At 37.7% G+C, this 24,413-nt stretch overlaps 1 protein-coding gene across 1 annotated transcript; it reads right to left on the minus strand.

The window, feature by feature from the left end:
- Positions 1-12,963: 12,963 nt before the first annotated feature.
- On the minus strand, positions 12,964-23,348 carry gm2a (GM2 ganglioside activator). Its single transcript, XM_041990774.1, has 4 exons — positions 23,164-23,348; positions 20,158-20,310; positions 14,732-14,914; positions 12,964-14,650 (listed from the first exon to the last, which is right to left on the minus strand). The coding sequence occupies exons 1-4, from the start codon at positions 23,257-23,259 to the stop codon at positions 14,495-14,497; spliced, it is 588 nt and encodes a 195-aa protein (XP_041846708.1). The 5' UTR covers positions 23,260-23,348; the 3' UTR covers positions 12,964-14,494.
- Positions 23,349-24,413: the final 1,065 nt, after the last annotated feature.

Below are 24,413 nucleotides of genomic sequence, written 5' to 3' on the forward strand. Positions count from 1 at the left end.
CTTTGCCGTCTCTCACCTGCCAACGTCAGAGCAAAAAGAGATGGATGATGGAGGAGATGACAGACAGGTGAGAACTATTGTTGACAGAGCTGAGAGTTTGAGCCCAAAATAGATCAATAAGACGACTGGATAAGATTAGGTGTTTCATGGTGATGAAAAATGCAAATATCATGATTCAAAAAACATGTATACTTACACAAATGTTTCTAAGTGGGGAAGAAAAGCAAATGGTGGAGTTTTTGGAAACCCTTGATAACAGAGTTTGAGTAAAATCATTTAATACTCATCATTTAATAATTTAATTTGCATAAGTTAGATTAAACTGAAGACAAGTCAGGAACCTCAGTCAATCACAGACACAGCTTCACAATTCAGCTGACTTGATCAGACATATCAGAGTAGAATGAGGAGGTTATTGCAGTTGTTATGGAAAACAGATAAAGTATGCAGGATTTACAATCTAAATTCAGTAAAAAAGCCCTTAAGCTTCACAGTGAAAGCTGCAAATTCATATCATGGATTAGGAAAAGGGGGAAAAAATAGCAGATTCCAATAACATACTGAAGAAAAACATTACCGCATCCTCTGTTACCTGAATGAAAAACACTGATTAAATCCTAAACGTGGCTAGAAACATGTAAAATGACCTTTAACCTCCTCTGATGTCTGCAGTCAGTTTGGCTCGACCCAAACCTGAGCTGGAGTCTGTTCAGGCTGAGCAGAGGTCAGCCAATCAGATGAGGTTATCTCCAAAACAAACATCAGCTTCCATCAGATTACACTGAGTGTGTGGCTCCTTTCTCTATTGAACAGGACTCTGAAGAAAAGAACACACACACAGGTCTGCCTCCAATTAATCCACCACCTGCATGAAACTGTGTGTGCTCTTGTGTGCACGAACCACTTTGTTCACTTAAAGCCACACAGCTGAGGCTGTTTCACATTACTGTACCTTTTACTAGCGTTCCAACATTTGCTTTCATTCATCTTCAGCTGGAGATCATCTGGATGGAGCTGCTGGAGTCATGCTGCACTGATTAAACATTTTCCAGCAAAAGTTAAAACCTTAACATCTAAAGCTAATGTTTTTGTTCCGGAACGGAAGTCAAAGCCCCACAAAGTGACTGATTACACAGATTAATGTCTGCACAACCTGTTTTCTCTCTCTCTTGACTAAAATAGGTTTTTTTCTATAATGTTTTGTGCCTCCACAAAAAAGCTGGGTACAGTAATGTGATGTCCTCACTTCAAGTTATACCTGGATGGATTCCTGAGTGGATTAAAAGTCTAGGAGATTTGTCATCTGTTTACATGACACTATAAGAAATGTGTAAGTCAGACCAAAGCTGGACTTTTAAAAAGCATGTAAATGTGTTAGTCTGACTGAAATCAAACTAAATTCAAGCTTTAAAAACCAATTCTGCTTATGTGTCTATTTTCATTTCTATTTATTTATTATAAATATTATAGTTACAATTATTTCTGATGAAGCATTTTCCTGTTGGAGTTTAATAATGTATTATTGAGTCTGAATGTGCATGGACACTCGGACAAAGATGGCGGTTTACCTTGCTTGTACCAGGTTGGACCCCTATTTTGCTTTCAAAGCAAGACATTATTATTATCCTGCTGGAAGTAGTGTTAGAGAAAACTTGCGGTTTTCCTTCCACACATGTTCGTTGGTTTGATCAGTGAGAACAAACAACTTCTCTCAAAATCAAGATATTTATTTTTACAATTAATTGGAAATGTTACAGAATTCTGGGTTCTGAGACTATCTTACCCTCTCTGGTTACAGAGGAAGGAGTTCTGCTGCTGATAGCCAAAATCAGAACCCCGCTGCTTTCCCTGAACCCAGCAAATATACCTAGTCTAAACTAAATAGTGATTGGACTCAATGACTAACTAATCAACTGTTGCAAGGCAGATTTTTTCTGCATCTTCTGTTATCAGCCTTGTCTGTCTGCTTCGGCTCAGTCTGAGGTGCTGGTTTCCTGTTTCTGCAAAAACAGATGTACAGCCAAAAGCATCCACATGTCGCAGGCCCGACATTTCCCCTAATACCAGTTTGAATCTTTAAATGTCAGCTTCTCCTTTTCTTCATTTAGAAACAGAAAGCAATGTATGTTAATCCAAGATTACACAATGTTAATACAAACCGTTAATACAAAGTAGGATGGATCCATGTTTTCATGTTGTTTCCACCAAGTTATGACCCTACCATCTGCCTGTTGCAACTGAAATGGAAACTCATCAGACCAGGCAACTTTTTTTCCAATCTCCTATTCGATTTTGTAAGTCTGTGTGAATTGTAGCCTCAGTTTGCTGTCCTTAGCTAACAGGAGTGGCACTCTGCTGCTATAGTCAGTGTGCTTCAAGGTTGTAATCAGCAGCATATAACACAGCATCAGAGTTCATTTGGCTGTTTGTTCAGGAATCACACAGTCTGTTGTAAAATAAGTAGCCAAAAGCATGAGCCAAATTTTCCTCTTCCTTAAATTTACAGACATTCAGTAGCTGCAGCATTGAGGTTTGTTTTTTACCACATCATCTGACTAAATTGAAATAAAGAAAAGTGTGTTTTAAGAGTTTAAGCTACAGCTGAAGTTTCTGCTCTCTGATTAGTTGTTTGACTGACTTTTTTTTAACAACTAAAGTGATGCCCTTAATTTGACGTACTGTCCAAAGTATAACACACACTGTGCAAACCCTGCTCCATCACTGCCTCGGGCTTGTCTGAATGTTGCGATTATAACAGACTGATGGATCTGTTATTGTTATGTATTACATGTCTGAAAAGAGTTAGAGCCTTCTGTCTCAGTCTGGATTCCTTGCTTCTCTGTAGAGGAGGTCATGGGGACTCCAACAAGTCTGTGCCCAGGAGCCACGTCATTTTATCTCAGCTGAACCTCACCTTTGCCTGAGGCCTTTGGGTAAAACTTATCTTTGCTACAAGCAACATGACACACCTGAATATTATACAGAGATGCAAAAATATGTGGAATAAAAGATCTGCTTTTGCATTTTATTTAAAATGGTGACTACACCAATTTTGCAAAGATGTAAATGAAAAAGCACCTATTTAAAAAAAAAAAAAAGTTATGTGGAAAAGCAGTAACAGTCTGAGAGCTTCGCCTGATTGTGTGTGTTTATATGTGACCCCATTAGCTGCCATCACTTGGCAGTAAATTTGCCTTTTGTTTGGCCTGAAGCCTCACTGAAAGCATCTGAAAGCCTCCACAATGACAGGGTGGGTGGGTGTAGCAGGATATGGTTGATCTGCTGACCCACATGTTGCCAGATAAAGATCAGACTGGAGGAATGCAAATGCCACACACTGAAGGGAAGACTGACTGTGTGTGACTGTGTGTGACTGTTTTTATCAAATCTAGTTTTCGGCTGAAAACTAAAAATATTTTACTCAGCTGATATCCTTAGAAATCTGTAACTTAAAAGAGAAATCATGTAACATTCAACATTTTCAACCAGTCTAATTACAGTCACATAAAAATATTGATTTTATGGACCAATGTAGTGAGTGACACCCTTATGTTAATCCTTTGTCCCATAGAGTTAAAAAAGTTTGAAAAAGTTACATTTTTAACCTTTTTTTCCCTTCAAATTAGCATGTTTTGGGTAAATAGTACATACTGATGCAGGCTGCAGTTCACAAATGGCTCCTCTGATGCAAAAGTGCATTAATCTTTTTAAATATTATGAATTGTTTTTATTCACATTATATAACATCTGCCTCATTAGCTCTGCTTAATATGAAGTAGAGACCACAGAGAGTATGGAAAAACTTGTTCTTGTTCTTAGGAATGATTGGGGTTTTCCAGTCTTGCAGATCAAGAATCTCATTGAATTTACTTCAAGGTTTCTCATAAAGTTATAAAAAAAATGGGAGAGCAGGCCAAGGGTTTTACAGAAAGATGTTGTGAAAAGTGGTTTGTGAACTTTTGGTTGGGATTATAGAGAAGCTAAGTGAATTCAAGTGATAAGTTTCAGTGATTACTTAGTTAAAAGTCTGTGAATCACTTTACTTAAGAAGAGGAAATAAGAAGAAATCCTTGTCAGCACATATCAAAGGGAGAAATGCAAAAAACAGTCTTCTGCTATTGGATCACATATAAGGATCTGTGTCACACAGCTCATCAACTTGTGTCTAAACTTTGTAAATAGTCATAAAATTTGTCCCGTCTTCCTTGCAACTCATTTTGGTTTGTTGGAAATAATGTACATGAGCCTGCAATATTGCATCAGTGAATACAAGAAATAGGGCAAAGATAGATATACCAGAGAAATTAGTCAAAAATAAATGCTTTGCATAAATCAACTTGTACTTCAGATTAGGTTTTTCATAACTGGGTAATTCTCTCTTTTATCACAAACACTGTTGTAAAATTTAGAGATTGACACAAAGAAGTGACAGAAAGGCTTTAATGTTTCCACCTGCAAGGAACATTAAGAGGATGTACTGTGTCACAAGACTGAGTCAATAAAGTTGATCAGGTTGTTTTGATCCTGAAGTTTATGAACTCATTTGAAATGGAGGCATTATACCACCACAAAGGTCCCAACATGCTATTTCGTAAGGATTGTCCCGATGAAACTGAAGTCAAAAGGTTTACCATCAACCTTGTGTTGATGGTTTTAGATGACATTGTTTACGTTCACCTAAACCTTCTTCTCATCTCATTAGTCGATCCCACATGACAACAGGTGATGACACGGGTCTGTTGAAATCCATTAAGTCACAGAGCTGAACTTGTTCACCTCATCTTCTATTGTTTTGCTGTTTTGTTTCTTTATATGTTGCCATCAACCTCTCTCCATCCTCCTCCTCCTTAGCATCGCCTCCTCTTCCTCCACCTTGCCTTTTCCTTTAAAATTCTGTAGATGTTACCCCTCCTCTCTCCTCTTGACCTTCCTCTTTTTACATTCTGCCGCATTCTTTCCTGAACAAGGTTCCTGTCACAGGAACGGGCTAATGGTGAAGGTCAGAGACAGGATATCCTGCAGAGGGGAGGATAAAAAGGGAGAAATCAGCAGTGTTGTACACTTCACAGCTGCAACTTAGATGGGATTATTTAGAAAATGAAACAAGTAGATTTTACTTGCTGATCTGAGTCTCAGCAAGACTGCAGGTTACATTAGTAATGCTTTTACCAGGTGACACATTTGAGTTTAATGTTTTACACCTGGTTATAGGATATAAATGCATAGATGATGTTTGAGTCCTTCTTCCTTTGACTTTTCTTTTGCATGTTTGCTTGTGTCTACTAATTCATAAAAACAGGCAGTTCATAATGATGTGTTTCCTGTTTATGTTGAATGACCAGAAAAATAGAACAATAACTGGATAAACTGTGAGTTATTTTCTCTTGTCCAATCTGATTTGTGGAAAAAAAAAATGCTGGCAGGCGGAGAAAGCAGCATCATCACAACATTACTGTGTGTTTCAGTGTTTGTGGATGTGTGTATGTTGCTACATGACAGCACCTGGGTCTAACTGGACTCACAGCAGTCTGACTACAACTTAATGATGACGTCCCATCTTGTTTGAATTCTTACTTGTGTTGTTCTTACTCTCAAATGTAAGTCGCTTTGGATAAAAGCGTCTGCTAAATGACTGTAGAATAGAATAATTAATTCCAATCAGCATTATTTTACCAATTCAAAACTCCCGAGGTTAGCAAACAGGCTACAGAGCTAACTTAGCAAGCAGGCTAGCAAATGTTTCTAAAGAGAAAACCTCAAATCCATTTTTCAGTCAATTCAATTTTATTGTATTGTGCCAATAAAAAAATTAAAAAATAAAACATCTTGTGGCTAGCAAACATATTAGTGTAATAGCTCAATGAGCAGGCTATATAACTAGCATAACAGTCAAACTGATGCCTTAATTTTGAATATGTTTTAAAGTGAAAACCAAAATGATCATTTAATTCAACTATATTAGCAGTTCCAATCAAGAAATCATCTTGAAATGAAAGCTTCAATCACCCATTTCATTCATTCATTCTTTCTTTCTTTCTTTCTTTCTTTCTTTCTTTATACCGTTCAGTCCAATTCAGGGTCACCGAGGGCTGGAGCCTTTCCCAGCCATTAGCAGGCAAGAGGCAGTACAACCTGGACAGGTCGCCACAGGACTCAATTTGTTCAATTCAGCATTATTTTGCCAATCAAAATCATCTCATAGCTGTCAAATAAACTAACTAACTAGCTTAACAAGCAGGCAAGCAAACTAGCGAAAGTGAAAACCTCAATTCAACTTTTTGTATTGTGCCAACGAAAAAAAAATTCTTAAACTAGCTAAGACATTAAAGGGACATTGTGTAAATATTACTGCCATTTAATGCTGTAATCGTGTATCACATTCTAACTTATAGTGCACTCTAGAATCTAGAGTGTTGCATCTAGTATTGCAGCAACGGCATCCGCCATCTGACATAAACATAGGGTGTGTCCCAAACCGCGCACTTCTATACTTCGGACACTACATTTAAGTGCTTAGTGCGCTGACACAGAAATTTCAATAAAAACTCAGTGCACTGAAAGTACCCGGATGCTGCCCTAAACTCGGTCAAAAATCTAGTGCGAAACGATGGACACTACACACACTAAACGGACGCCATCTTGCTGACGTAGCGGAAGGGGAGGGACTTTCAACCAGTTTTTCAGAGCTGGCAGCCACCGACTCAGCGGTACCGATGCAGACGGAGGGTGTTTTCTACTGTTCTAAGTATGAAGATATTTTATCAAAATTCTAATATAAACTGCAGCATGTTTCTTAGCTCTTCTATCCCTGATGACAGCTATGGATCTGATCATTTGTTGGAGGCTGCAGTAAAGTTAGCCACGTAAATGTTAGCAGTTTTATAGCCGATTTCGCGGATGTAGATGAGCTATAAGTGTTAAAAATGATAAATACTATAGGTTCCGTATGTTTATTCATGATTGTTGAACCTCCAGATAAAACACTGCGGGGTCTCTGGCGTAAACGAAATGGTCCTTAATCTGAAAACTGATTAGGAAACACCGCTGGTTTAGAGAACCGGCCCGTTTCGTTGGTACCGCTGACGAAGCCGTAGCTGATTGTACTTTAGATAAGCGTCTGCAAAGTACCCATAAAGTACATATATATAATAATGTTTGCTTTTATATAAACTGCCATTCTGTGTTCACCGTAGGTCACTTTGGCATCAAACTACCGAGCCAGCAGTGGCACTGAGGCATTTACCACCTGCGGGCTTTGACGCTGCTGTGGAGAAGAGGAGGCGGCAAGAGAGAAAAGTTTAAATAAAATGTTTTCTGCATCCCTGTTTTAGCGTCTTCATTACTGCATATTATATTTTAAATGATGGTTTCTAGTATAATTGGTTTCCTGTTGCCAGACGTGAACGCTATCAATGTAAACACCAATGAAAACAGATGTATAATGTAAAATACTTTAATTCAGGTAAGATATCTTTCCTTATTTAAAAGCTGTTTATTAGTGTTTTAAATTGCACTTTATACTAACAAGTATGGGGGAGACATGCAAAGACACATGAACGTGTGCTAATGGTTTCTATTGTTATCAACTGAGATAGATTAATACAGTGGAGGCCACGGTTCTTCGTTTCACTAATGAGGCCTTTTAAAAGGCATTTAATAGCATAAAAGTATGATGACATGCAAACACGTATGTTAACGTGATTTTGGATTTTGGAAGGAAAAAAAGTATATTAACGCGGCTCTGGTAAGCTGGTACGTCACTACCGGAAAGTGCAAAACGTTAGTGCTCAATTTGGATCAGGACTTACCCACGATAGTGTGCACTACAGAAGGCAGTGCTTAGTGCGCACTACGCACTACCTTCCAGTGCACTCATGTAAGTGCGCGGTTTGAGACACACTCATACACTTCTGTACAAACGAGACTGGTGTACTTTAGCAGAAACAACTGTTATGCTGCCCATGGTAACGAGCAGCACTGTCTAACAAAATCGAATGAAAAAAGTTAGCTTTAGGCTTATTTAGGCAGACTTATTTGTTGAACAGAAAGCTGGCAACTTGAGCAGCTGTTGTAAAATCTTTCCCTTCTTGAGCTCTTTCCATCTGGGTAAGGCTAGGGCAATGTTGATCCTTCTTTTTGTATCGTCTGGTCTCACTAGCTTTTAAGTCCCCTTTTTAACTTTTTTGGTGATGGTAAAATGGCTCCTGTGCTGCCGCTGCATATGCATGGTCCTGCATTTTTCTGAATAACAAATTAACAGACTTTCCAACTTGCCCGTGTAGTAAGCCGCTCTTGTTAATCTTCTCGTTCTGTGTTTCAATCACTGTGCGCTGGCTTGCAGGGAAAATGTTGGTGCTATTTGTCCCTTGCCGGCAGCTGTAGTTTCAACATGGCAGACCATCATGGCGCTTCCCTTCTGACTTACCCTATGTGAACAAATGCAAAATTCTTCGCTTATGAGAATGTGTCAGATCATTAGCATAGGCCCAATGATAACGCATTCATACATGCGGACATGCAGTAAACAACAGAAAATGTTACACAATGTCCCTTTAAAGAACTAGTTTAGTAAAGCAAACTAGCTTAACAGTCGAGTTGATCACTAAATTTGGAATACATTTTAACCCGTTAAAGCCTGACCCATGAAAAAATGGTAAGAAAAGTCCATTTTTTTAAATTTGAGGTCTTTATTTGGCCCTTTAACAAAATGTAAAAAAAAAAAAAAAAACATTTTTTGAGGGGGGATATCTACCATTTATTACCATGTGATAGTTTAAAAATATTGTATTGTGGTTTTCTGCTTCGGGGTATCTATTAGGGGACAAGTATCAGATTGTGTTCAACAGGATTTTAAGCAAAGTTTATACCATAAATTGAAGCAAAATGTCTCAGAAACTGTATGTGACCAATATGTCACATCGGGCTCTTATGGGTTAAAGTGAAAATCTCAAATGAATATTTTATTCAGTTCAACTTTATTTGTATGTCAACCAAAAAATCATCTCAAGTCCAATTGAATCATAATATATCAAATTCATCATGATCCACAGTAGTCCTTTTGATAATATTTCAAAAGTATGTTTATATTAACCTAATTAATAAAAGATCGCATAGTTAAATAAAACAGATTTAGCAAACAGGCTATCAATGGACTGTGTAGTGCAGTGCTTTTTCTTTTAACAACACTTTTTTACAAAAAATAACCAAACATGAGGTAGAACTCTTTAAAGATTACTGACAAGAGGGCAATGTCCACTAATTAAATGTAAGTAAAGACTAACATGCATGCAAGCTTAAATAGGATATGCTGTTTTTTCACAAGGTGACAATTTCTAAATATATTTAACATATTATGATCAAATTACCACAAAGAAACACTATGTTAAACTTACCTTTGCTGATAATAAGAACTATTTATTCCTTCAATCAAGGCTACTGCTGATTTGATTATGACACATTTAATACAGAAATGATCTTTCTCATCCTTGGCAATTTTAAAATAATACATTAGTGACTTATAATTCAACCTCTGACAGTTTTGAATGGATAAAACGTTTATAGAGTATAACTGAATGTGTTTATTGTCATATATATGTAATGTACAGATTAACCCCTGGCTTTTACTTTATTGTAGCTATCAAAAAACTGTAGTGATGAAGTATCTTGAAATCTGGTTCATCTGGTTGCTTTCATCTCTGCATCCTCAGCCAAACTATAGATGTCAGTATGGCTAAACTTAATTTAATTTAGGTAAAACTGCACACACACAAAGCTCTGAGATGAGAGAAGCATTTATCTGACTAAAACGAGTTTAAACAAAGCCATGTCCTGACAGCATTAGCCACATATTCAGCTCAGTTCTGCACATTCATCTCTAATCCAATTCTGAATGTTCAATTCTAAATCTGCAGAAAAGGCTAAAGAAAGAAACTAAATGTGGACTGATTTAATTTTCAGCTAAAGACACTGTAATGTCTTTGTTAGATTTTATGAATAATTTGTCAGAGAATGTCCTTTTTTCCTTTTTTTTTTTTTTTTTTTTGGTAGGTGTCTGTCATGCATGTTCTTGTTTCCCTACCATTTAATGCAGTAAGATTTGTAAGAAGACAGCAGTTCGGAGTGAGCAGTGACATCAAATCAGTTCTGTAATTATATAATTAGAGAAAAAGAACATTTTTTAATGGGATGGAACCATACTGTATATTGCAGGCAAATTTTTTTGCTTTACCGATACTCCAACTCAAAATTTTCAAACCTTTTGACCATCAAAATGCTCAGTACGGTTTAACTCTTTCAGTTTCCAACAAAAATATAGTAATCACCACCACCACCTCTCAAGAGACCTGCAGAGAGCTAAAGGGTGTTGCCCAACTGTATTGACCTGCCCTGATGGCTGCTTCCAACAGGATAAGGCACTATGTCACCTCCAACTGGTTTGTTGAACATGACAATGAGTTCACTGTACTTCAATCGCCTCCACAGTCACCAGATCTCAATCCTATGGAACAGGTTTGGGATGTGGTGGAACGGGAGATTCTCATCATGGATGTGCAGCCGATAAATCTGAAGAAACTGTGTGATGCTGTCATGTCAATATGGAGCAAAATGTCTGAGGAATGTTTCCAAGTGAATCGATGCCTCAAAGACTGAAGGCAATTGTTGTTAACGGTTACTTATTAAGTAGCTTGATATGTATGAGAACAATTACATAAGGAAAAATCTTATGTATGAATCTATCACACCATGAATTAAGATGGTCCTGAATGCCTAAGAAGATCCAAACTGGTACTAGCAAGATGGACCTTATAAAGTGGCCAGTGAGTGTATACTGTAAATTACAGGCTACTTATTCAGTCCTTAAGATTAACCAGATCTATATGTCTCATTAAATCTACCTTCTGTCTGCACACTATCACATCAGTATTTCTAGACTTTTAAGTATGTGTAGGACGCAGCTGTGGACCACTTGTTGTAGGTCTGATCCCAGACAGGAAGTACGCTGGTTTGACTGCAGCATTATAACCACAGAGAAGGTAATGTTGCTCCAGTTGCACAGCAGCCACAGCATGTGGACCCCTGATACCCCTAAACTACTCACACTTCATTCACAATTTTAACATGCTGTCGCTGCTTTGTGTGTTTGGCTGCTCTGCAACGGGAGAAAATAACTTTAAACATCTGCTTATAACTTGTTTTTCTGTGTTCTGGTTTCAGGTGTTATGTTGAAAATATGCCCCTACTTCTTCACAATCAGTGAAAGGTTTAACACTGATTTATGGATATGTGTTGTCTATCTGACAGTTAAAGGGCCTGAAGACTATATAAAATAAATATGCATAGTTGTCTAAGCCGGAAGTGTAGATTGATGGGCAAAAGACAGTTTTACAGTGTTTTAAGGACCCATACACTCACTAGACTTTTTTAAGTCCACTTCGTTTGGGTTTTTCCTTCAGAACTGCATTAAGTTTTGATATTATATGTTTCCACCACTGTGTTGGAAACACTTCTCAGAGATTTTACTTCATACAAGTCTGTTCTGTTGGATTGAGATCTGGTGGCTGTGGAGGCTGTGGAGACTGTGGAGGCTGTTGGACATGGTCGGCAACAACATCCAGGTAGGCTGTGCTGGTTAAACCATGAGGGACTGGTAGGGTGTGCTAAGAAAATATCCCCACATCATTACACCAGCAGGCTAAACATTTGATCCAAGGCAAGATGGATCTACATGATGGTAACAAGCTATTGAACAGGTGGACATAAAGTGGCCAGTGAGTGTATATGATATAAAAAAAAAGCACTGCATGTAACAGCAGAGTAACTGAATCTTTGTCCAAAACCAATGTAAAAGAAAGTTAAACCTAAAACCACAGCCCAAGAACCAGCTTGGAGATCTTTCAATCTCAGGAAAACCAAAGAATTGTTAAAAACCTTTTTGCACCAAATCTGTATTTGTCAAAAGATGCATCTTCAAAAATTAATCTTTTGTTGCACTGAATTTATTTGAACTGTTATTCTAAGCTATTTTCAGTGTTAAGTTTAGAAAAGAAAGACTTTTGAGACTTTTCAGGATCACTGTGGATGCAAATTTCCTTATCCAAGATGAGATCCAACATAATTCAGTTACATTACTTTAAATCAAAATCAAATAATTTTTTTATTTATATCGCACATTTCATACATAAGAGCAGCACAAAGTGCTTTACACAAAAGTAACAAAAAAATATCAACAACAAAACAAAATTAAAGATAAGCCTTCACATACCCAAGCATATAACTCAACCAAAACAAAAACAAACATCCAATCATTCGCTCTCACAGGTAAAGCACACAAAAGCCTACCCACCACTGATCCATACCCCGCAGACAAACTCCAATCCCCCAAACCAGGCCGAATGCAGCATGTCAGCCAATTAAATGGTAGAAAGTTGTGGTTCCACCAATGACCACAAAAGAAACAATTAAAGAAACAGTTAATGAACATTTCCAGAGTCTGAAAGCATCAAATCAGATACATGAGGGTTTTTTTCTTTTTTAAATGAATATATAGCATTTTGTCCTTAATCTGTGTTTTTCTATTTTCAGCTGGAGTAGATAGTTGTCCTGCTGACTCACATCCTGCCAGTGAAGCAGTTTGTTGGATTTGTTTTGTGTAAATCCTCATTTTCTTCCTTTTGTTTTCAGTTTTTTTTGCTACCTCCTGTTAATTTATCAATGCACTGACCTGAAAACTGATTTTACACTGTGTTGCAGCACGTTGGTGTTGCTGTTGTACTTTCTATTCTTTTATTTGAGCATAAAAACCACAAAAGATGTGCAATGACATGCTATATTTTCCTTTGATCTGCTCTTTATTTCTGCGACCAGACTTTCAATGTGAAATGCTTCCATCTTGTGGTGAATCACTGAGCACATGGAACTGCTTAATATTCACATTGATTACAAGAAAACCACAAAAAAAGTACATAACTTGTGAAATAGTTTATTAAAAGTTGTTGCAATTAAATGATCTTTTATCACCTTAAAAACAAACTATTTGGTAACTTCTTTAATTATTCTAAAATCTCCAGAACTCAATAGTTTCCCTACCTAAAGGATCTGATGAGGCACTTTAGCAGAATAAGTAGAAATTTAAATTATTTGTCATACTAATAACAAACTTCCCCATTATAAAATAAAGACATGTGATCATCAAAATAAACAATTCATTTAAAAACATAGACCAAGTTTAGCTGCACAAAGTGATGAAAACTCAAAAATATTCTGTGAATATTCAAAACCCAGGAATACCAGCAGATGCTCAGTTTCTTTTCCTGTCACATGCACGTGAGCACTTCTCTAAGAAACCAACAATTTCATTTTTTAAATATGAAGACCTCTTCTCACTGTTGCATCAGCATGGCTTAGGTTTAATGAAAGACAAAAACAAAATTAAGAAAACAAATCTACAACTAAAACTCTGGCCATACAAAAGATTCTTAGTCCTATTTCTATAAGAAACGGGAGAATACTATGGTTATGAGCTCCAACATGAGTCTTTTTTTTCAAACTGGAATTTATCAACATTTAGAAAAATGAAGTCCAGAGGATAAACATCCAGCATCAGGTGGTTCAACGTTAATGTACGAATGTCTGATGAAATATTTGCAACCGTTTCTGTGTAAGTACGACCTTTTCTTTTCCCTTTGTTCTATCATTTTTAGATTATTTGTGTTTTTGTTCTTGGGAACAAAATTAGGCTCTGGTATAGCAAAATACTGTTTATTAAAGGCTTCAAATTTGGCAATAAACATGTCTGTCACAGCTGTTGAAGTATCTGAGTGAAGATGTGTGTCAGTAAGGAAGAAAATCTCCTCCATCTGGAGCTGAAACACCCTTTTCTTCTACACATGACCAGAAACAAAGTCATTACTATCCAAACATTTATAAAAATTAAATGCTGATATGACATCCTTGAGGAGGAAATCACTTACGGAATCAAAGAGAAACTGACTCTTGCCATCTCAGTCTCAGCTTTGTTTACATCTTTCCTGCCGGATGAACTGATAAAAACTTTGAACAAACAAAAGAATCAAAGCCTCAAATATCCAAATAACCTACACCTTAAACCCGGCTTCAGAGAAGATCAAGCAAATTGAGAGAATATACAAAATGATACCCAAGACGGAAAAAAAAACTTCAGAGAACAAAGCAGAAAAACTTATATTGGCATTAAAAAGGATTGTTAGTAAATTCACAGTTACCTCTCTGATCTTCGATCTTCCACTTTTATTTTTAAAGAACAAAACAAAAACATACCTCTTAATTACCATGCAGGATTTTTTTTAAATGAATGTCGATAAAATGTTTGTCAAAAGAATCTGTCACCTTAAAATCTGAGATTCAATCACTTTGTTTGCCTTGTGCAACCTATGCTTTTCCAATTTCCCAATTTTCATCACATTTATGTGCAAACTAACAGAAAGGTGAAGCTCCTGGCTGTTTCTCTGAGGTGAGATCAGTTGGAGTGAATGGAGAGGGAGATCTTGAGGCAGCCCAGCTCTTTGCCCTCGCTGCCTAGGTCTCCCTGAACGCGGTAGTTCCCGTTGGTCAACCAGTAAGGCAGATCCAAGTAGGGAAGGTAGAAGTCGGACTCAGGCAGAGAGTACGAGCCCTGAGATGAGACGGAGAGGAAAGGTAATAGTATCGCTCCAATTCTAAACCATTTCAGTCTAAATCTGATGATGAGACTTACAGCTTTGAAGGGGCAGCGGCAGGGCAGGCCATAGGTGTGCAGTGGTTCTGGACAGTCCTGACCCGGTGGGATCAGCTGGTTTAGGAGATCACAGGCATCCTGATAGTGGCAACTGCCCAGGTCTTCCACACAAGGCACCTTCACCCAGAAACCTGCCACCTCCTTCTCCAGAGTCACGTTCAGCTGAGGAGGAAGAGGTTTTAAAATCAGTCAAGATTTCCAGAATCTGTCAGGAAGAAAGAAAGATCTGGAGAAAGCAGAGGATAGTTTTCAGCTGAAATAATATTTAAACCAAACACATTCATAGAGACTCAATGGTACCAGTGAAAGAGAGTTCCAAAGGTGAGGAGCTATGCAGAGTGTTATCTGCATAGCAGTGAAAATTATAACTATTAAGGCCCGACCGATTTATCGGCTGGCCGATTAAATTGGCTGATAATAGCCCTTTTCAAAATGGCCGTTGTTTTGCCGATTAAATGCTGATTTATTCTTAATTTCTCATAAAACAGTAAGTGCTGTTAAGTGTTGGAGTTGTGCAGAATGATGTCCTTGCAGCGTTTGTCCACTAGATGGAGCTCTGACTCCATTCAATCCCACAGTCATCCCTGTCTTTTCAACAAGGGCAGCTACAGCCAGGTTACATTACAGCAGCGGGCTGAGTGGAGCTTGCTGACAGGTAAGTTTATAAAAATGTTGTGAAATTAATGACTCAGCATGTCTTCAGTTTCAGTTGAACTCTGTTTGCCATGTGTAATGACGAGTGACACGTGCTTCATGGTGTCAGTCAGGTTTTTATTTACGCTGCATTGCTAAAGTTGTGCTAAATTAGCTGAAGGTGCTCCTGTCTATGTTAGCAACAGAATCGCTGTGGTATCCCAACCTAACATAGCATTAGCTAAGTAGCTAGTAACTGCAGAAACACCTGAGAGTACAGAATGACCGTTCATCACTCAGTCAGCTGCAGGTTGAGGCATATTTTAGGAGAGATGTGAACGCAGAGGGGTAGAGGTTAATTCACTGCAGCACCGAAAACTTATTATTAATATTACAGTCTGTCTCCCTTAGTTTTACTTTGCCAGAAAATACTAACGTGACACAGACTGTAACAGTGATTCACTGTTACAATTAGTGCCAGACCATTTATGCCCATTATATATAAAATACAAGTCTATCAAAAATAACATCTTTTTGACATTTGAGAAAAGCATATTTGTTTTTTATTTTGCTTCATACATGACATATTCATGGCAAAGAAAATACTGAAGTAAAGAAAATGTAATTTAACATTAAAGGGCATCAGAAGGCTGCATAAATAACGTTTTGCCAACTTCACTCATGTTGGTTATAAAAGGCATACACCCATGGCCAAATCTAAAGATAAAATGAATCAGTACAACTGATAGCTACATTCATGTGTGCGCCATCGGTAGAAAAATTGCACAACGCAAATTTTTAAATAAAATGCCCCAACTCTCAGAGCTCTGGTTACAGGGTTTGGGTACCAGGTGAGAGACCGGAAAACAACTAAGGACGGAACCGAACCCTTCACTGTAGAGTGGGTGTTGTTACGGGTCATCAAAAGAATGTGGTCAGAACCCAGGTGGACGGGACCCCTCAAGATGCTGGAGAGAACATCTCATGCTGTTAGACTCCAGGGCAAGGGCTCTACATGGTATCACTGGAGCCAGTGTGCTCCTACTGAGGAACCAGGGAGAAATCTGGAGGATATCTTGCGACGGAAAAAGGAGACAAGGGAGTTGGGATTGTCGGTTGAAGATACTCCCACCGATAGGGATAGAATAATCTCCGGTGAGGAGGTCTGATCTCAGGGCAGTCTACCCCGAGACTGAAGCTCACAAGACTACTCTAAAAAGAAGAGCCACAAAAATCTATCAATTCTCCTTTCTCTATCTTCATCAATTCTCCGCAGAGGATAGTGATTGCTAAATTAGCTGGCTAGCTATAAGTAATTTTGCTTTATATTAGATATATTGTTGATCTTACTTATGTTGTTGTGTGTAGGAGTTATACCGGTCCGGTCATTGGGGCACCACCACAGTTTTGGTTGATTTCCTCTCACATTTACCCTGTTTACAACTTTTTAAACAGGTTTTTCTACCTGTACTTTAACCTACTTCTAATTTGCATCAGCCAGAAGTACAAAACAAGATGTATTTAATTAATTCATCATTTATTTATGCAATTCATTTATAGATTGACTTTTTTAAAGGTTATATAATTTCCCAGTATTTGTTTTTGGAAATTCCTGATGTTGTAAATTTAAACATATAGTAAAGGACAAAATATTATGAAAAGTAAAATGTTTTGCCTGCAATTAATATTTTTGTTGGTGTAAGCGTTAAGGAACCAAAAATGAAATTTATTCATTATATTTTTTAATCGGTTATCGGAAATTTTTTCTGCCAAATACTGGCCTTAAAAAATCCAAATCGGTCCTAAACTGTAGTTCTTAAAAATGGAACAAAAGGTGAAGTAGATAAATTATGAAAGTTAAATAAAAGAGGGACGCCTGGACTGAGCTATGGGGAACACCTATGGTGACTGAATAGTTTTGAGTTGTACAAATTACTAACAATTAATATATTTTTACATGTTTGTACACACAACACATTAACTACACCCCTAACTTCTTTCACCTACACACAATATTTGTTCTGGCAAGTTTCTGTCCTTTATGTTGTATCCTTTGTCCCTGTCTTTATGTTTTTCAGTCAAGTAACAAAAAATAATAATTAAAAAAGCCCCAATTAGTTCTCTGCTTAAAATGTTAACTAGAAAAAAATACATCTAAACATGGACAAACACTAACCATAACTAAATAAACCGGTTGTATAAACTGTAAACTACATGGAATGAGGAAGAGTGGGGCTCAGCTTTGAGGAAGACATTTATTCTTATCAGATCACAAACAGAAGCTACTTAAAGTTAAAGCCCTGACTCACCATCTGAACTCACTGGGTATTATTTAACTGACACCTCACTTTATCATGTTTATATTTGGGTTTAACTTCAGACAGATTCATTAAAAATAAAAATGATGTCAGACTGCCAACAGCAGAGACACAAAATTACTACAATAGCTAAAATAAAATAGAGTGAATAAAAGGAGATAATTAGAAAATAGAAAAAATGGCCCTTATGAGTGTTACAGTCTTTGTATTTGATCCTCAGAGCAGCAGGGGGGAATGAAAACCTAAAAGGTTCATAAATTTGGTTTCAATCAAGCAGAAATGGAAAATATGCATTCATGTACAGTAACTAAAGCTCTAAATGAGTCAGGTTTATGACAGAGAAATTTTACTGCAACTTTACCATCAAAACTGCTTCATAAACTTTATACCGCTGTTTTTTGCAGTTGTCACAAACTTGGGAAAAAGTTGGGACTGCATCCAAAATGCAAAACAACAAAGTGAATCTGAAATTTACTTGGAGTTTTACCTCAGTGCAGGTACTTTAAACCCAGCATATGAAATGTTTGTCTGCATCTTGTTAATTTTCATCTATGTCTGCATTTCAGACCTGCAGCACATCCCTAAAACTGTTTATAATGCTGCCCTTCATTCTAATTACACCTAATGGTAAAGAAAATAACCTTTTCCTAATGTGCTGAAAGTGTTTTATTTCCTGAATTTCTCCCCGACTATAAACTGTGTTCCCATGTGATCGCAGTCGAACTGGCATTAGGCTCACATGACAATCAGCAGCAGATCCGCCTCTCTTGCTGCATTCATGTCCGTCTCAAACTAACAACCACTGACTGAAGGACCACTTCAGCTGCAGCTGGGATTTCTGAGTTTTACCATCACTTTACTGAGCTGAGAGCTTCAAGCTTGTTTTTGGATCATTTGATCAGTGTCACAAACAAAACTTAGGAAAACTATTTAATCTTTGTAGCTCTTTGTTAGAAATGTTGCTGCTTTATTCAGTTTAACTTCTTACTTTTAATATATTTGGGACTTAGGGGGGAAAAAAAATAAATAAATAAAAGTTCTTTTGGAGCTGGAGATGCTTATTTGTTTTTCACAAGGGAGAAAATAACAGTTTATTGTTGTCTAGCGACAGGTCTATAATCATTTATGTCAGTTAATGTTAAATATTATCACTACATCTGACCCAAGCTATAAAAAAAAGGAAAAAAAAAAGCAGAAATATTACTCTCATATTGGAAACTATTTTTTCTGACAAGTTATTTATTTTTGTAGTATTTATTTTGTCATTATCATTATTATTATTATTATTATTATTATATTTTATTTTGTATTTTCATTCATTGGATTTTTTTTCTCCATTTTTTTTTTTTTTTAACCTTTAACCATGATTAAATTTATTCATGGGACGCTTTCTTGCTGTTGCTATGACATTAGCGAACCTGCAGAATTGAAGGGTTTTATGTTTTGGATGAGTTTATAACTGAATCCAACCAAACTGGATCACTTCCGTGGTGATTCAGCAGGTTTGAGATTCTAAACAAATCTGGCAGCACCAAAGAAAAGCTCATCAGAGCGCATGTTGTATCACACTGTTAAGCAAACATTTTCTTTCTGCTTCTTTCAGATTTGTTCTGCAGCAGGACAACCAGCTAAAACATCGTACAGTCATGATAAAGTGTCACTACGCAGCTTTCTGACCTTAAAATCATGTGTTTCTGACTTGTTTTGAAGACACAGTGACATTCGTTGTCTACATTCCTGGAACCATTTTGCCCTGCAGCGTCTCAAGGCTGAGAAAACACACCCTGTGTCACGGCTCAGCTGAGTTCCGCTTTGCGTACCACATCACACACTATTTACTGGATATCATCACATTGGCCATTTTGAACACACCATGGTGAGAGGAGATTATTGGACGAAGCAAGAAAATAAAGAGATAGCAGGACAGAACAAAGGGACGGGGCAGGAGATAAGACAAGAGACAACATCAGACTGGCTTTTACTGGCTGGATAGAGCTCAGAAAAGAGACAGTATGCAAAATGGATAACTATTTAGCTGTTGTTGGTTTTCCCCACTGAGAAAAATCTCCCAAAGTTCTTCAAAAGTACAAAAAGTTCATGACAGAACAATTAGAAGCTAAAGGAGCTTCTACAATCCACATGTGTAATTTGTGCTTTTTCTCCATCTGAGATTTAATTTAGCTCATTTTAAAACCCGATGATTTTTATTTTATGTCCTGACATATAGCACCTCAGAACTGAATGGGGTTGTACTTTCTTTTTTTTTTTTTAAAGAAGAAGTCCTCTAACCACAGAGCTGATCCAACATGACTGAGGTAGCATGAGGACATAAACACAGAGACCCTGAATGAAGAGAAATGAGGAACAAGCTTCCTCTCTGCTCTTCACTGAGCTGAAATGTCACTAACAAATAAAAAATAACCTCTTTAAGACATCGGTTATAAATGAACTCACAGACAGAGGGGCAGCAAGTTCAACAGATGTGGATCCAGATGCGGAGGCTTTCAGGTCTCCTGGGATAGTGATTGGGTCTGGAGCCACTGTCAGGGTCTTCAGCACTGCTGGAGCATCTGGCTGTCCACAGTTCTCCCAGTCAAAACCCAAAACCTGCAAAGAAGCAGACCCAGATACTTCACATCGTTGCATTTGGAGCATTTTACACTTCTGCTTTTTCCTCCCTTCATTACAGGCTTCACTTCAGTTTTTGAGGCACGAAACCAACTTGTACAGACTTGTGAACGTGTTGCATCTCATCACATCTGCTTTAACTCTCAGAGCTGCTGTTTGCACCAAACAAACAAGTCATGTGCTCACTTTTCAACTTGTTTTTTATGTTTGGAAAGGACTTCATTTGTAGTTTTTATTCCACCAAAACACTTAGATTATGTAGAAAATAATAAGTGTTTATTACATAATATGTAATGATAACAATAGCCAATCAGAACAGCAACAACATGTAAGCACAAACAGGATCAGGCAGACTTAGGCAGCGGCCACAGCGCAGCACACCTATATTAGTATTAGATGTAGATGGAAAAGATAACATGAGGGGAATAAGATGAGGCTGGAGAAAAAAAGGCATCTCCACGTTGGGCCTAAGGGCCCAGATAGACACAAAAAAACACTCCTCAGTACATAAAAGCACATAATTCAGTGTGTAGGGAAGGAGGGGACGACCAGTAAGTGAGCCTGTGAACTTTCTTCCAGTTCCTTTCTCCAGTCTCTGCCACCTGATGATAGTGGGACATCCTTGGGAGCTGATCCAGGAAAAGTCCACCGCCCGAGAGGAGGGTGGGGGGACTGAGCATCTGTCAACATAACGGTCCAGGAGAACTTTATAACCAGCCATCCATGGCCAGTACAGGGAGCCGAATTAGATAACAGCATTTGTTTTAGTTTCAGGCCAGAGCTGTTTCATCTGCCGTGAGTCTCTCAGTGGTCCCACTGGCGACTCTAAATCATCCAAATTTGCGGGTCAATTTCCATCCAGCCGAGTCGACAGCTTCTCCAAGTTGGTGTCCACCCCGCGTACGAGCTCCGGAATCGCAACCAGCTTGCCATTCTGTGCTAGAATAGCCTCCAGTTTACGATTTAGCTCCTGTACTTATGTTGGCCAAGTCCAGTGGAGCTCAAACACCTCAGTGATTGTGAAGAAGGTTCAGAACTTCCCCACTTTCTAAAGATCCTCCGGAGGATCAATCTGAAGAGCGAGCTGTTCACTGTTTTCTACCGCTCCTCCATTCAGAGTGTGCAGACATATTGCATCTCTGTGGGGTTCTCAAGTTGCACCAAGGTGCACAAAAAAAGAGTCATTAACCCCGGCCAGGAAATTCTTAGCCCCCCTCCGTCCTCCCAGGATAGCAGGCGTTCGAGCCACTGTCCTCTGGGAGGGGATTTAGGGTACTGAGGTCACGGACAAACAGACTCACACCAGAGCAACAGCCACTATCAATCCAACACCTGACCTGATTAGCTGCCTTTATATTGCATTTTATCATTTATTTTATGCATATTTTAACTTTTGTTTGTGTTTGGGCAATGACAAAGATTTATATTATTATTCCTCTGGCTTCAAAAAGCTTATTAAAAATAAACATGAATTAATCCCAAACACTTAAAAAAGAAACAATTTTTTAAAAAATCAAAAGAAAATTAAAGAAAGTTTATCTAAATGTAACAGTTGACATCCAGAAAGTCTCCTCCTCCTCCTCCTCATCTTAGATCATTTGAAATCTTTAGAGAACAAACTCACACTGTAATGTTTGTTTGTTTGGTAATCAAAGACTGAACCGGTGATCTTCCTTTTAAAGATTACAGTAGAACTTTCACCCAGATTTGTTTTAAAGACACGGCTGATCAGCGACCTTAAAGATCAAAGAAGCTGGATTCCAGGTTAAACGGTGACTGACGACATTTCTACAGAAACACTGGAGGTCAACACATGAAGAAATAAAATTTATGTCTTTGTTTTTCCCAACTGTCTCAGCCTTAAAACACAGCCTGAAATTATACTTGTTGGTAAAAAGATAGAGGCTGCGTCTGCAAACACGATGTGCTCCAGTTTTCTTCTTGCTGACTGTAGAAAAGCAGCCGAGTGCAGGACAAGCTGCACAAAAGCAGAATGAGTCCACGTTGGATGGTTCTGCTGGTGGAACGTCTTCCATCTTTCTGGTTCATCCCTGGAGTTAGGAGCTTTTTTACTCCTGAATGATAATTCATCAGTGTTAAGTGCTTACACAGAAAAAACACATTTCTCTGGAAATGGTCAGGGACGAGAAATGGACTGAAAATAAGTTAAATTACTTTTGTGGTGTATTCTGACTGTGGCTGCTGTCGCTTTTCTTTCCTTGTGTCCTGTTCGTGGTTTTTCTGTATTATTCGGGTGTGAAATGCAGCTTCAGTGCAGGGTGGAGGAGTTGAAGTTTTGGTTTTGTTATTTATGTGGTAAAACAACTGTTTTATTATTATTATTATTGACTAAATAAATTACATTTCCTCGTTGTTTAGCTGGATGTTTTTCTTTTAGATGTTCATCTTTTACTTTGTCAGAAAATTGTACATCTATGTTGTAATTCTATATTCTTAATTTAGATATATTTTAAACGCATAATCTCTCAAGTTGAAGTCTGATTTCACCAAACATTTAAGTGATCACTGATTATCATTCAAGATGTTTTTCTGACCACATTTCTTCCTGGATGGCGGTTCCTCTCTACGCTTGGAGTTTTAAATAACGCATTGGACAGTTTTTAGCCCCATTTTAGTAGCACCTGCATCTCCTCAGATGTTCTTAGTGTTTGATGCATCCCAGTGATTTGACGCTTCTTGCGTGTGTCTTTTGACATGAAATAAGAAGCAACTTACTGCATCAGTTGTGGTTAAATAACTTGAGTCAGGCGGTGTATATCCAGGAGAAATTAATAGGCTGTTTCCACGGAGGACTGCCGGGTTTGAACTCACCTTCGCGTTTTTGACTCTCGTCATCTGGAAGGAGTCGCAGTTCACCTGCGACAGAAGCACAGCGACAACTACGGAGACCGTCAGAGACATGTCCATCCTGACCCTCTCACAGAGACTCGACCCTGTATGAAACAGTTAACGCAGGGCAAGCGAATTTCTACACAGCAACTTCCGTGTTTACGTTCGCTGCCGCCCCAGCCTGTCACGTGATTCGGCGGTCACGTGCAGACATTTTCAGGAAGCTTGTTAAAGCGAACTATTAAATATTAAACTGTTATTCACATTCATTATTTAATTCAGTTCACTCTGTGACGCTATGCATGTCTATAGTTATTTATCTTTTTAAATTCTCATATAGAGAAAATTTAAAAAATAAATTTTAGTTTGACTGAACAACTAAATAAAAGCATGTTCAGCTTATGTGATATTATCACTTGAATGTATTTAAATTTATTCCTTGACGCTTTTATTTCATATTGGCAAATTTAGCAATTCAAAACAGGAGCCAGTCATTAAACATGAGTAAGACAAATAGAAGATTCAGGGATAAAAGGGACATTTTTAGCACAACCAAAGTATTTATTTATTTCCAAAAATCACAAGACTCTTCTGGAAACTCGTGTGGTGCCACTGTACAAAACCAGTCTTTTTTTTTTTTTTTTTTTCTGTCTGATTTCTGTTTACTTAATGACTTTCTTTAGCATTACACCATTCCATTTTAGCTAATTTGTTTTCTTATAAAAATTTTTCTTCCAAGTGAAGAAAAAAAATGGGCCCTTAAGATTGATTGGAAACGGAAAATTATTATTCCCTCCCGAAAACTCCTAAAATTCAGAGTAGCCATATGTTGCTTTCATTGTATTAATGTAGCTTGATTTTTCTCCTCTGTTTTCATATGTGGTATTTATCTATGTTGTGTGTATTTTGTTCAGATAAGATATGGCTGATTATGAGATCGAGTTTGTAAAATTATCAGTGTTTCTATTATAATTGATTATGTAAACTATTCCTGAAGAAAATAACAAGAAAACGTGTCTATCAGTGTTCAGGCTTTGTTAAATGTTGCCAATTATTGACTCTCGAGCTCCTGAAAATGCCCCATGCAGAAATGGTGAAAATGTTCTGCAGCTGCCGCGTAGCGCCTGTAGATGTCGCTGTAGGACAGCTGTTTTCAGTCATGCAGCCACAGTAAAAAAGCACAATGTGAAAGGTGGAACCTCTTATTAACCAATTTATGTAATGATTTTAAC

The sequence above is a fragment of the Melanotaenia boesemani genome, chromosome 7 (assembly GCF_017639745.1).
Source record: "Melanotaenia boesemani isolate fMelBoe1 chromosome 7, fMelBoe1.pri, whole genome shotgun sequence".
Lineage (NCBI taxonomy): Eukaryota > Metazoa > Chordata > Actinopteri > Atheriniformes > Melanotaeniidae > Melanotaenia > Melanotaenia boesemani.

What these genes read in the sequence shown, in the direction of transcription:
- gm2a (XM_041990774.1), bottom strand. Translation starts at nt 23,259, where the DNA reads ATGGACATGTCTCTGACGGTCTCCGTAGTTGTCGCTGTGCTTCTGTCG. An exon ending in CGAGAGTCAAAAACGCGAAG is followed by an intron (nt 20,311 to 23,163) that starts GTGAGTTCAAAC and finishes GCTTCTTTGCAG; the next exon opens with GTTTTGGGTTTTGACTGGGA. An exon ending in AACTTGCTGCCCCTCTGTCT is followed by an intron (nt 14,915 to 20,157) that starts GTGAGTTCATTT and finishes CTTCCTCCTCAG; the next exon opens with CTGAACGTGACTCTGGAGAA.